Source organism: Neopsephotus bourkii, unplaced genomic scaffold (genome assembly GCF_033783945.1).
Source record: "Neopsephotus bourkii isolate Nb327-2 ecotype Australia unplaced genomic scaffold, CSIRO-AGI_Nbou_v1 NB_994, whole genome shotgun sequence".
Taxonomy (NCBI): Eukaryota; Metazoa; Chordata; class Aves; order Psittaciformes; family Psittacidae; genus Neopsephotus; species Neopsephotus bourkii.
Genome location: NW_026901486.1, coordinates 1945280 through 1959741, shown reverse-complemented (window position 1 = coordinate 1959741; position 14462 = coordinate 1945280). Strand labels below are relative to the sequence as shown.

Sequence of the window (14462 nt, the reverse complement as noted above, 5' to 3'; positions counted from 1 at the left end):
TTCTTTTCTCCAGGCTGAACAGCCCCAACTTTCTCAGATGATCTTCATATGGGAGGTGCTCCAATCCCCTGATCATCCTCGTGCCCTCCTCTGGACTTGTTCCAACAGATCCATGTCCTTTTTATGTTGAGGACACCAGAACTGCACACAGTACTCCAGGTGAGGTCTCACGAGAGCAGAGTAGAGTGGCAGGATCACCTCCTTCAACCTGCTGGTCACACTCCTTTTGATTCAGCCCAGGATACGGTTGGCTTTCTGGACAGTGAGTGCACACTGAAGCTGACTCACGTTCATTTTCTCATCGACCAGCACCCCCAGTCCTTCTTGTTACTGTGTTACTTTAACATAAACTGAGAGATCAGTTTCCTGAAGTTGTTGAGCACTTTCCAGAGTTCTGTTTGAAAAGTTTTCATCTGTTGTCAAAAAGGGCTATTTTGTGCACATCTTTAGAGTAACAGTAGAGAAATACCTGTGTATTAGTAGTGCTTGTGTAATACCTAATTTGGGACATATATATGTATATATAGTGCTTGTATAATACCTTATATTTAAAAAATATACAATTGTTTTCAGGAAAAGTTTCAAAACTAAAAATTAATAATAATAGAAGTTAATACTACATATTTAAAGCAGTATGTAAGATTTTCATGTATTTATGAATGCCCGTTCCTGGCCATACTAAACAATATTGTCCTGTTAATTAAAATACAGATTTTGATAATGGATGTTAATTTGCAAAAGCCTGTTCCCCATTGTGAAAGAAGAGATGACTGAAAATCAGGAAAAGGTTTAGTCTTGAGAAGAGCTTGCTGAAAGCAGAAGGTGAAATTTAGTTTTTCTTCCATATATTTCTTGTCTTTAAGAAGAGATGCTGAATGTGACAGGGTAGAAGATACATTTAGACAGCCTGTAGTTGCAGGAGGCAGGGCAGAGACTGGGAAATTCAGGATGGGGTTTGAAAGAGGTGGTTGACATTGATACACATACATGGTTGGCTGTAGAGGAATGTAGTGGGGAAAAAAAGACATGAATTAAGAATCAAATAAGGAGAAAAGTAGTGAAAGACTGTGAAAGGATGGCTGGGAAAGTAAGGACTGGTGTAAACTCAGCTTGTGCAAGTGTGGAGCCTTCATCACAGGCATGTGAGGAGTTGGCATTGGAGGAGTGATCATTTATAATCCCGAGAAGGGATTTCAGCTGCTCATGAAAAGGTTTCAGGGACAGGTGATGTTTTAAAATACTGGTTTCTGAGATGGCCAGGGAACAGAGGAAGTAGAGTGGGAAAGGGGAACCTGTACTGGTTTATGAGAGAGCAAAGCACAAGCTAGATAATTTTTCATAGAGAAATAAGGAGGCTGAGAGATAGTAACACATACAGAAAGGAGGAAAGGAAATGAGGATTTGAATGCCATTTCTGTTTGGGGTCAAAAGCAGCAAATACTGTTATGCGTTAGCATGTGTGCTGATTTAAAGAACGTTTACTCCACATTGGGAAAAGCCTGAGTTGCAGTTCCCTTATGCCAGAGAGTTAATTTGTCATTCTCTTTTTATGGCTGAGGAAGTATGGAAAATAAGTAACTTGTTTAAAGGCAGAAGTAAGTGATAATGTGTATCAGAGCTTGCTTCATCTCAGGTCAAAACGTTCATTTCCTGTGCTGCTGCTTTGGAGGACAAGTTGGATGGAGAAGGTACATTTCCTTCCTTTTGAAAATCAGGCTTACAGTGCTTGAGTGAACACTGACATTTACTGAGTACGACCCAAGGGTTTGGAGTAACTGTAGTTAAAGGACATTTGTAACCCTTCTTCAGAAATGACTCATGTGTAAGGTTTTACTGATTATATTATCTTTTCCCCACCCAACGTAGAAAAAGCAGTTTGTTTTCAAGCTAGTCTGAAGGGCTGCAACAGACATGCTTATGCTTTGCTTCCAAGTTCTGTGTTATTCTGCATGTTGAGTATGGCTGGATGAAGCTGAGCCTTATGTTTGTGAGACTGTATCATGGCATAACTGGGTTCACTGGATCCTATCAGGAAACTTATGTCATTTAGGGTAAAATGTACTTTAAGATTTTGGTGGTTAAATTTCTTTTTTAGAGATTGCATTACTGTCAATAACAGTTACCCATTGTGTTTAAACTGCTTTTTGTTTTACAATTGATCCATGTGTAAATCAGTCTTCTTAGTAACTTTCAAATGTATATGGTATTTTGGTTTGTTCTGCCAAAAATACAGGTGCTCATCCAAAATAAATGTTTAAAAATCATTAGCTTGCTTCCATTCTCATGCCAGGTTGATTTGCTTTTTCTCACTGCCTCATGCCCTTTTGTCTCTCCCTGTCTTTTCCTCTCCAATCGTCTTTCAGTGCCATTCACATTTTCCTGGCTTCTTGGCAGTCTACCCAAGCACTTCTGATTTCTGCAGTATTGCTCTTTCTACTTCTGTACCTTTGAAGGCATCACAGTCTCAAGCACACCCTTGACATCTTTGTGCTGCCTAAGGTCTTTGGAGTTCAAAGCCTTTACTCTTTGGGCTTCCTGACTTCTACTGTGCACTGTGTAGCTCCAAAGGGATAAATGTAACTGTAATATGCAAGATCTGGTAATAGATTCAATCAAGCAGAGAGAAAATGAAGCGATTCTTGCAAAACTAAATGAAAAAGAAGCTCAGCTGATTAGGAATGATCTTTAAACAAAACTTTCTGAAAGAATACAGATTGAAAGGGAGCTGCCTTGTTCTGAACAGTAATGTATACTTGAGAGTAAGTTGTCACCTCGGACCTCATCCAGAAAGGCTGGCAAGAAGTCAAGAGTTTGTTTGAAGCTGGGTACATTTTCTCATTCTCTTTTTTCCTGTAATTATGTGGTTTCCTACATCTTGTCTCAAATCAGCTAGAAGAAAAAAAACGGTGTGTTTTTGGCTGCATTGCTTGCTTCATGTAGATACCCTGTTCACCAGAACATTAAAGAGAATAAATAGGTTACTTGGTTGGAAGTGGGGAAAATTGTCTTGTAAACCTGTGCTTCAGCCTGACAAGTGGTTAAGATAGACTGTATCATATCCTTTGACTCCTGTTATAAAAAGCACAAAATAATCTTTAATGGGATACTTCATTTCCATATTTTTAGTTTAAGTTAAAAACAATTAAAAGCTGAACTTCCTCTTCCTTGGTGTAGGACTTGGAATTACTTAATCATGCTTTTACACAGGAATTAAATGTACAAACAGCTTCAGTCATTACAGTTTTATCTAAGACTGTCTCAAAGAAGAGCTGAAGAGCTTTCATAATGCAACACATGTTTTGAAACTGATTACAAACAAATCAAGAATGGTGCTGTTGTTCAACTGAGTTTCATTTGTTTCTATTATATCAGTGGCTAAGTAAGATAATTCTTCCAGCTTCAGATCCTTCTTTGTTTTGCAGTAAAGCTGCAGTCTTGCTTTGTACCATCAGTGCTGTTTATATTCATGATGCAGTTGCAGCATTTTAGTTCTTCCATCAAAATTAAATTCTCAAAGGGTATAAATTGAAAGGGTATAAATTGAAAATTGCCTTTTTGTGAACAGTAATTTATACTTGTCACCTGTATGTTGTCACCTCAGACCTGATCCAAACCCTTGTAAATGTACAGAAACTGATTGAGCCTTGGATGAGATTCTTTCTGAAAGACTTTGAAAAAATTAAGAAAAGGAAATCTTAAAAACTTTTGTTACACCTCATTATACAGTGAAGTAGTTAACACAGAGCTATCATAGTAAGGATGTATACAAAATCAGTATTTGTGTTCAATGACCCTTGTGCCAACATCTGTTCGATTTGCCTGTGGCACTATTACAGGTCAAGTGCAGCATTACAGGAAGGGGCAGGCTGCCAGTGCCTCCTCTGAACTCGTACCCTTTACAAAGCAGAATGAAAGTGCTGCTTTACCCAGCAAGCAGCATATATCACTTTTACAGACAGATTAGATTATAATACAGTTGGTTATCAAGTTCCTTTTTCTTTCATTTCCGAATAGCAGGTTCTGCGAAGGACCGTTTGGGCTTGAAAATTGCTGGTGATGATTAACAGGTTTTTTGGGACAGAGTTGTGTGGGTTGATGCATTGTCATCAGTGACTTTCATGCCATAACGATCCTTTGGTCTAGCTGTTCAATCCATCAGATAGCCTTGAACTGAAATGGAACACAGATCAGTCTTATTAATAGAACAGATAAGGTAACACACAGGAGGCCTGTTAAATATTTTTCATTAAAGTCTTTTATTTAGTAAAAGTGTTTTCAGAGCCTGTAGACTCAAATTGACTGCTGGCATTAAACTGCAGATAAATCCTTGGTTTGAAAGACTGGCTTCAATATAGTTTTTAAAAGAAAGCTTGCTATAGGCTATGCATGTTATTTCTGAAGGTGTGTGTGTTTGTATGTATATGTGTATATTTTTCAGTAGTAGCTTATTTCTTTTTTTAAATATATGTATCATGTATATGCGTATGTAGTATATAGAGTGTGTCGATGTACAGGGATTTAGAGTGTTTTCAGGAGCTTTCAAGTAAGTTTTACTTACATTTCTATGAAATATTTTCTTATTTATATTTGTATGTATTTGTCGAGTATAAATTTAAGTATTATTTAGTGTCTACACTAAGACACTAAAGATGCAAGACTGAATGAAGCACATATCATGAAGTGGGTAGGTCACTGACAGCACCGTGGGTCATAGGAACCTAACATCGAGCTGATAGTCTTGTAAAGTGAAACAGGAACTCATAAAAAGCACAAACCATCAGAGGTTTGGAGACCTCCTAAACACCATGCGAGCACACTGGCTTTTCTTTTGAGTTTTAATGGCGTTTGTTTCGGGTGTACCCTTTGTTACTTTGTAGTGAGGCTTTAAGAGCAGCTACGGTTTTGCTGGAGCCTTCCCCTTGTTGATCACAAGTTTGATGTGCAGCTGCTTCTTGTAAGTCAAATATTGCAGGGGCTACTCCATTTAGGTATAGGGGTTTTTTTACCCAAATGTGCAAACTGTCTTGGGTGTGCTGGTGACACTGGAACATATTTTTTGGAGATGACATACAGATTCTAAGTAAAAAAAATTTGGTACCCTGTTGTTGCCAAAACCAGGTGAAATATTGTGATAATTTTCTAGAAGTATTTTTCCTTAAATTATGATGCCTTGTCATATTCAAGATGTAATTTATAAATATGTTCTGTCTCTGCATTGAAGGAATTTGTCAGTTTACATACTGGGTTATGTTTCTGAACTCTAGGTTTGATCCATATGCTTCTGAGTTCAGTTTCTCATAGTAAAATCACAGAATGGTTTGGGTTGGAAGGGACCTTAAAGGTCATCTAGTAGAAATCTAGTTTCACTACTAGAAATCTAGTGGTGTGTCTTTAGATGACCAAAGAGATGACCTTGCTGTTATGTTTATGCTTTTTTTTTTTTTTTGGTAAAAATAAGGTGTTCTTCCCCAAATTATACAAGGCAGTGGTGTGTTGCAGTGGTGACTATGCAGTGTTTGGCATTAAGGCTGAAATAATCTGGTGCTGAAATGAGGTAAAAAAAAAAAGAAAAGATAGGAAGATGTTTAAAAAGGATTTCAACCTTCAGTATTCGGTCTTTGAGATACATTGAATTCTTTGAAATAGAGATGTGTCATATGGTCTCTTAAGAGCCTTGGTCTCATATGTCTGCTACAGTGTCATATGGTCTCTTAAGAGCCTTGGAGACCTAGCATGGCGTGAAAGCAGAATAGTCATTTTGAGGTTGAACAGCAGCAAGACCTGTCTGAGCAGCTGTGATTGGAAAGGATGTCAGCTCACTGCAGAGGGTATGAAAAAGACTTTCACCGAGCAGTGTGCTAGCTTCACCTGGAAGTAAGTCTGAAGGAACAGAAATGAGGCAGGTGGGTCACAGAAGGCAGCCGAGTCATGTCCTGTGTTTAAACTTTTATCTTGGATTCTCTCTTCCCCAAAAGCACAGTTGTAGTTGGATGAAAGCAGGAATGGCCGTTGAAGGCACACAGCGAACTCTGCTTCTTCCCTATCAGATTTTGCCTGTGGCCTTTCCTGGCGAGAGATCATGAAGGGGTATTGTCTGACTGCCACAAATTTGGGCTCATCTGAACTTTGTGTTGCTTATTAAATGTTATCTCACTCAAACTGACGTGAGTTGGCATCTTTGCAATTAAATTGTACTATTGGTGAATGTTGTATCAGTCAAGTTACGGAAAACAATGGAAAAACCCCACATATACTCTCTGTTTCTCTCATGAATCCACTACTGGGTGTACTTCTGTAAGTGATCGGTAAATGACTCCTGTGCACAGTTATTTCTTCTCTAGAGATTATTTAATTTTCCAAAAGTGTTCACATTTATGCTGGATTTCAGTTTCATGTGTTATACTTGGATTTAGGTCAAGTTTTGATTTTACTTACTGACAAGCTTGTCAAACTTCACTGTGTGCATTTAGTATATGTAATGACTTAGAATATCATATGTACAAATAATTCCACAATACAGGAACTTTCACTATTTGCTTTTTAAATCTGTAAGTGGCATTGAGAAACATTCAGCATTGATGAATGTTTCTAACTTCACATTTTCAGCTGTTATTTTCTGCCTTTTTGGCATGCTTAAATCTCATGGCTAGTTGCAAAAAAACAAGTAGGATTTAATTCTCAAATTAATGTAAAATAATACACAGTTGCAGAATATTACATTTTTGGCAGTGGATTTCCTTGCTGACTTGTGCATAATCCTAGGAGAGCCTCAAACACTGAAAGGACAATCTAAAAGATTTGTCATTTACATCTGTTTGTTCCATATCCCACATGATGGGTAAATAACTGTGTGTGGAAATGGCTATTGCCAATGTTAAGCCGTAGTTGAAAGATGTTTTTTTCCTTTTATTGAGTGCATTCACAGCCCTTCCAGTACTTTTCTGTTTCCTCCTAGTGCCAAGCCATAACCTAGATGGGCTCAAAATGTAGTGTAATGGGTCCAGACTGGTACTCTTAGAGTCCAAATTTGACTGGCTGAGTTAATAAAATATGTATGATTATGAAGTGAAAAGCTGCTTCCCAAATGAAACACTCTGATTTTAAAACACAAATGTCTGAGCCACTTCAGCTGTCTTTAGCTGTTGTTGAATGCAGTCCTTAAAACAGTTCTGTGTTTTGTTGACACAAAACCACATGCACCATTGGGCTTTTCCAGGCTGGAAGAGGAGTCTGACTGTCATAGGAGCCTTAGATGTGTTCTTGTAAGCTCTAAACTACTTCAGTTTTTGCTTCAGACAACTACATAGAAGATGTTTTCTCCTGCATCACAGACATTCTAGAGCAGCTTTCAAGGGACAGGAGATGTATGTGATGAGATAGAGGACATGGCAAAGTGGAGAGAACGAGGATGTCATAAAGAACTTGAGGACCTAGAGGCTTGAAGTAACAAGTGCTGTGGCTTGGAGAAAGAAGTCCTACCAAAAAATTGGGAATTGTGAAACACATGCTTCAGGGAGAAGGATCTGGATTTGTGTGTTGGTCAAAGGATGTGATGATGGCCATGCAGAAATGTCACAAATCATGTTGAGACTTCATTAGAATGAGGTTTCAAGTATATACCCTGCTGCTGACCATGCTAGTGTTGGTGTAAGAGTGTGGAGGGAGATCTCTAGCAGCACATGGAGTGCAGTTGTTTGTCACCCACTGGAGAATTGAGATTAGACTTGTGTGAGCACAGTGGGGAAGCGTTAAATTTGATCAAAGGGGTAGAATGGCATCATCCTAGGCAGGAGTGGAAGGACTAGGCTTATGAAGTCTAGTCAGACAAGTGCTGAGAAGGCTACGATCGTTGTCTATAAATACATTTGGATTGTAAACACCAAGGAAAAAAAGCACAATTTAAACAAATGGCCAGCACTGGTGCCAGAACAAATGGATGCAAGCTGGACTGTGATTAAATTGAGACTGGAAATGAGAAGAAATTTTCATATAATTTGAACTGTGAGATTTTGAAACAATTTTCTTTTGGGAATTAATGGGAAAAAAACACCTGAGGGCATTTTGGTTACAAGGGGGACTGTTTCTTGTGTAGGCTGCCTCAGGCATGGGCTTTGGCTTGGTCCATACCAACTGTGATGTTGCTGTAGGAGCAAAACCAATAAAGTGGTTTGGGTTTTTGTAACCCTGTGTAACAGCTCAAGGAAACACGTTCTGATGAGTGCAGTCTCTGGTGGCTGCTAGATGTAATCTCTAAAGGACTTGTTTGTACCATTAAAATCCAGGAGGTTTTTGTGTGTAATCATTTATAAGATCAGAGCCTACAGCTGTTCTTTGAATTACGTTGTAGCCACATTCTTTCAAGATGTATAATTTCTCTCTTTTTTTTTCTCTTTTCCACGTTCTTTTGCTCTTACAAGTAAATCCAGATTCTGCTTAAAGGAATCTGGTCTTTATCTGACTTAAAACTGGGGTTCCCAATCCAGGAACGCCTGTTGAAATAGCATAACTCATTTGTTGAGGTGTTCTGTAAGAAGCAGTTTCATTTCACAGTCTGAGTTTGGTTTTATTTTCTTTAAAGATTTTTCTTCCTGTATTTTAATTTAAAAAATTACTGCTGCAGATCTTAGCTTCCACCAGTTTCAGTGCTCAGATGAGCTGAAAGGGCTCAGATGCCAGAATCTGTACACGTACCAGACCCAAAAGTTTATTCAATAGAGAAATACAGAGCCTCTGCAGAACTTTGTGAAGCGCATCATAGGAGCCTCTTGAAGTCATTATAGCTAGCTTAAATATTGAAATGATTTGTGCATGGCTTTTGTCTCATAGATGATGAGGATATTGGGTACTGCAGTGAAGGTAGAAATTTAGAGAAGTGATATTCTCCAGTTTGCTTATATTTAGATTAGATATTAGAAGAAATTGTTCACTATGAGGGTGGTGAAGCCCTGGCGCAGGTTGCGAGTCCCCATCCCTGGCAGTGTTCAAGGCCAGGTTGGACGGGGCTTGGAGCAACTTGCACCAGTGGAAGGTGTCCCTGCCTGTGGCAGGGGGTTGGAACTGGATGATCTCCAAAGGCCCCTACCAGCCCAAACCATTCTGTGGTTTCAGACCTTTCAGATCCTCTCTATACTTGCTTTTTTAGCATGGTCTTTCTATTTCTCTTTTGCAACATTTTTGCTTTCGTACAATTTCTCATTTCTTAGGGGTGCTTTTTTTCTCTCGTTAATGTCTAGTTTGACATCCCAGTTATACCAATTTATATGACATCCAGTTTCCTATTAGTTGTAGTACAAGAAAGTAAAGGGACAAACACATTGTTCTTATGTATGAATTGACAGATTTCAGTCTCTGTTGTCTAAGGGTTCTGTAATGACTGCTGAATGTTTTCTATTCAGGTATCAAGTGGTTTAATAGCCTGGTGAATGCCTGTACCACTGTGTGTATGGTGAAGAGATACTGTTCTGTGACTCCATTCAAAACAGAATGTCAGCTGCCTAAGCATAAAAATACTTACTGTTTACAGTGAGAGCTTGCTAGCATGTTTTTTCCTCTGCATGTGCAGATGCAATCCAGTGATGCTTATACTTAGGGTTCAGTAATGCAGAGCATCTCCTGTGAAGTGAGAAGAGTTTTTCCTCTTAATAAGAACACAAATACTGGTCATTTAGTCCTTCTAAAGCTAATCTCTTTGTGCTAGAACAGATACATCAGATGGAAAAGACTAACAAGAGACTGGAAGATAATTGGAGAAATGACCTTTAAAATGAAAGACCTGGATTTAATGCTTTTACAGTCTTTTTATACCTGAAAATATGTATATGTGATAAAGAGGAGATCCTAAGAAAGAAAAAAAATAAGTGTTTTTTCTTCCATTTTATTTATAGGTACTAAATGAAGCAGTGGGTGCACTGATGTATCACACTATCACTTTAACACGAGAAGACCTGGAGAAATTTAAAGCACTTCGAATAATTGTCCGAATTGGCAGTGGTTTTGATAATATTGACATCAAATCTGCTGGAGATTTAGGTATGACTGTTAAAGACATTATTTTACATCTTATGCTTGCCTCCAGAAATCTGATAGCGTCTGAGTCTTTGCATTGATGTTTTCTGTATATTTTATGCTAATATAGTATGTAAGCTGTATAATTTTCTCATCAAAGTGTTGCAAAATCATTATGGAGATACTAGCATTAGTTAATTAAGTGATAATATTAACAGCTTTGCGACAGGATGGCAGTCAGCCTGTTCAATATAAACCCAAGTAGTATGGCAATAATTTTTCAGCTCTTTCTTTTTCACCCTGGTTGTATATTTTAACTACATACGCTGTAATCTAATCACAAAATACAATTCCCTCAGCATGGCATACTACTGCTACTGTTTGAATAAAAAATGAGGGTCATTATCAACTGTCCTAGACTTATTTATGATGCATGAGATTGAGTACGAAACCACTCCATAAAGTAGAAATATTGATTTTATAGGAGAATTAGTTGTTGCTGCCTCAGAATAGATTCAGTTACTGGAGCAATGAGGAGATGGTGCTTGGTGTTTCACTGTAAAAAAGCAACAATCTGATTTGTACTTTTCTTACTTAAGGTAAACCATCTCTTAGCTGTAGTCTACAGGTCAGATTACCGCTATGTTTTCTGTTTCTTTTCTAAGGTTGAGGTGACCAAGTATGTTTCCCATTATGCTCTGGCAAGATCTTGGAGGTATTTACTTCAATGGGACAGTGCTTAGTCCTAATAATAACCCCGTTGTTATAGTAAGGAGCGGTAGTACGATCTGTTTATCAGTAAATGATAGTAAAATAATCAGCTGGTTTTAATGGTGGCGCAGTTTGCTCAGCAGGCAGAGGCTAACATTTTCTTTGTCAGTTTCTATGAAGAACAGATCAAGTCCAAAAGTCTGCAAGGCTGTGTTCCTGCATACTGTAAATAGTGCCACAGTTAGGCATGTGCATTGTGAGCTTCAGAAAACATACATACATAGAGATTGGCCTGGGGTACAATCCTAGATCAAAAGCCAGAATCTAGGTGCATGTCAGCATGACCAGCCCGATTTATGCAGAGCATCTCTTGTAAGAGGAAAAGCTTTGCAGGTTTGTGGGCTTGTTTCTGCAAGTTTCCATGCTGGACTGGAACCCAAGCTTATAATTTAAATGCATTCACATAAGGCTTCAAGCCAGAGTACAGCAGATTTGGGAAATTCTCATCCGTATGAAATGCTAAATGACCACATTCCTAATGATTCAGTTCCTATGTTGTGATTAGACTGAGTTATGCAGTTGGAATCCATCTTGATTGTGCATTCCAGTATTTATGAAAAATAATTGCCCTCTATCAGAAGCCAGTAAATGCTGGAATATTTACAGTGTAAAAGCTCTCATTTTAAGAGTTAGCGTAAAATGCTTGGAATTAAACAGTAACTCACCTCTAGAGGGACAAATCACTTTCCATTTGTTGAACTAATGCAAATAATATGCATCTCAAGGAGGTAATGTGAGAGTTAATTGCTCTTTGTAAAAAGCTTTGATTCACTCTTGAAATACAGTGTATAGACCATAAAGTCTGACACATTCCTGAGCTTCCATAGTAACTTTTTGAGTTATTTGTCATAGAGCTGGCTGACGGGGTTGTTACCAACTTTTGCTATGAAGTATTATTCTCATGTTAGTGCTTTTACTCTTCTTAAAATGCATGAAAACATATTTCTTGGATAAAAACTTTACGATCTGGTCTGCTTTTTCTCCACTTTATTAATTGTTGACTGGAAAATATGTACAAGTTGTGAGTGTAGCCGGATGCAAATGAAGTGGGAGTCAGGGTGATGCCCGTTGACTCCTGCATTTTCCAGCATTTCAGCACTGAACCTCTGCACAAGATCACTGAAAGTGGTGCTAAAAGGGGAAAGGGAAGGGACCATAGGAGTGATGGACTTGTGATAAGAGTGTGCTGTCCTTTCCCCTGTGAAATGTCTCTTCATATCCTTGCCCCTCTTTTGATACTCTCTTCCGTTTACCATGCTTCTGCCTTTCAGAAATAAGCTGGTTTTAAAGCTGGGGGACAGAGGGAAAAAGAAATTCTTACAGTTTAGGAGAGAAATTATGTGACTTTTGTTCCTCAAGTCTCGTAAGGAAACCTGTTAGGGGGGAAGGTGTCCAGTGAATTCAGTTACTCATTTCCCTTCCCAAATATGTAATATAACTCTTTAAGCTCTCTTTAAAGCATTATTTTGTTGATGCCAGCTATCAGGAGACATGCTTATTAAATTTGTTTTGCCATCTAAAACCTGCATTTTTCCTTCATGAAAAAGACTTTTTGTATAAACAAATGCAGCTGTTTCATGCAACGCACTTAAAGGGATGCTACTCTTCAGTCTTGTACTTTTCCCCCCACTCGTAGTTTTTTCCCTGTTTAAAGAAAAACTGGTGAGTTTCATGCTACCATTGATGTTAGCACGATGCCAAGATTAATACTGCAGCAAATGCAGCTGGTTTATCTTGGTTTCTGTGTCTAAGAGCAGTGACTCAGCAGACACTGTTCTCCATGACAGAGGAAAGAAAAACAGTTCTTCATGTTCCACATGTTGGTTTTTACTGATGTAAAGCAAGCTGTAAAAAAGTACTGGGCAGCGGAATGAAGGCATTTGAATGTAAAGAAATAGGTAAATATGGTATGAGCTTATTATTTGTCAGATTACTGTTATTACTATTATTGAAGAGAATGTGTTTTTCCTTGCTTCGTAAGCTATACTGGCGTTAGCAGAAGACTCACTGAATATTTATTTATGTAAAAACCCGAAAAACTAGAAAGTGGAAACAGTATTAGGATGTTTTTTAGTATACAAAACACTTTTTCTCTCCACCGTGAAATTATACTGCTTGTGATCTCAGTCAGCAGAACTGAGAGACAAACATTTGTGGGAGCTGATGATTAGAGAGAGAACATGTAGTAAATAGAGTAAAGAGAAAGAAGTCAGAAAGGACACAAACTCTCAAGTAACCATTTTGCTTAAGTGCCCTGTATTGAGTACTGGAAGGTATAAAGCCAAATGGTGTAACTTGTATGCAGTTACAATCCTGATGTGTTTTTTGAAATGAAAAATATTGTGAGTGGCTAACGACAGTTAGTTGGGTTATCTCCTCAATTTGAGAGACCAGGAAAGGACCTGGATTCTGTTTGATGTGAGTGTACAAACCCATTTCCAACACAAAACAAATTGGCCCTCCCTGTGTCATGATTACCCATATGTGAATTGGAAATAATAATAGTTGTCCTGTGAGGTCTTTATAAGAATAGATGTCATGATAAATTATTTTATGTTCTCTAGAACTTGTATAGATACCTAAGGTATCTTGTATAGATAGATAACAATGATCATTAGCCTCGCTTTTGAGCTCAAGGCAGACTTCTCTTTGCTGTTCAAAACACCTAACTCAGTGAGCACGTAAAACGCCAAGACTTGTGTTGTAAACTTGTCTGACATCTTTAGTATTGCCTTTTGTGGTTTCAGTGGTCTGCTTAGTGTTTGCCTTACTTGAAAGCACAATAAACAGTAATAAAAAAAATCAGAAAAAAATATGTGCATATTTATCAACTGCTATGTCAAGTATTCTGTCTGCCATTACAGTCAGAAACCTAGTATTTGGGCAAAATCAAATCTGTAAATTTAAATCTCATACTCCTGAATTTGCTGTTAAATATGAAAAAGTAAGAAATGTTTGGCAACTGGTATCCTTTTCCCCCACTCTTTGCAGGGATCGCAGTGTGTAATGTGCCAGCTGCCTCGGTAGAAGAAACAGCAGATTCTACCATGTGCCACATTCTGAACCTGTACAGGCGAACCACCTGGCTCCACCAGGCCTTGCGAGAAGGCACGAGAGTACAGAGTGTTGAACAGATTCGGGAAGTGGCTTCTGGAGCTGCCAGGATCAGAGGGGAGACCTTGGGCATTATTGGATTAGGTAAGTTGGCTTGAGAGGTGGTTTAATACTCCTCACCTTCGCTGCTTTAAACAAAATGATGAAGATTTGAGCTATAAAAACTGAACACTTAGTTCATCTATTTCCGTGTCAGCTGTTCCTGGTGTTTATATGTCTCAAATATATGTCCCTTAAACATCATTTCCCTCAGAAAACTTAACTTAGTTGCTGATATTCTCAAAGTAATTCTTTGAGTTTCCATACATCTTTCTGTTGCTGTATTCGCTGATGTGAGGCACACTTAAGAGGAGACACCATCAATTCCCTTTTCCAGGGCAAGGATCCTGCTGCTTCAGCCTGATGTCTCTGGTGTCAATGTATATGTTTTATTTCTAGTCCACTGTCATATCTAGTTTTGTTTCTGCCTTTTTCCTTATACTGTTTTTAACATATCTGAAAAGCCTTTGCTGCAGTAACAGCCTGAAGAGCAGTTCTTTCATGTGTGTGGTTGAGCTGCATCTGAAATTGTA

At 38.3% G+C, this 14462-nt stretch overlaps 1 protein-coding gene across 9 annotated transcripts in view; it reads left to right on the top strand.

Moving 5' to 3' along the window:
- The window catches only part of CTBP1 (C-terminal binding protein 1), a 254294-nt gene that overhangs the window by 216232 nt on the left and 23600 nt on the right, over window positions 1–14462 (top strand). For all 9 annotated transcript variants that reach the window (XM_061359783.1, XM_061359784.1, XM_061359791.1 and 6 more), the window contains 2 exons: window positions 9885–10029; window positions 13768–13974. In XM_061359783.1, coding sequence (XP_061215767.1) covers window positions 9885–10029; window positions 13768–13974 — 352 coding nt within the window. The remainder of the gene's footprint in view (window positions 1–9884; window positions 10030–13767; window positions 13975–14462) is intronic.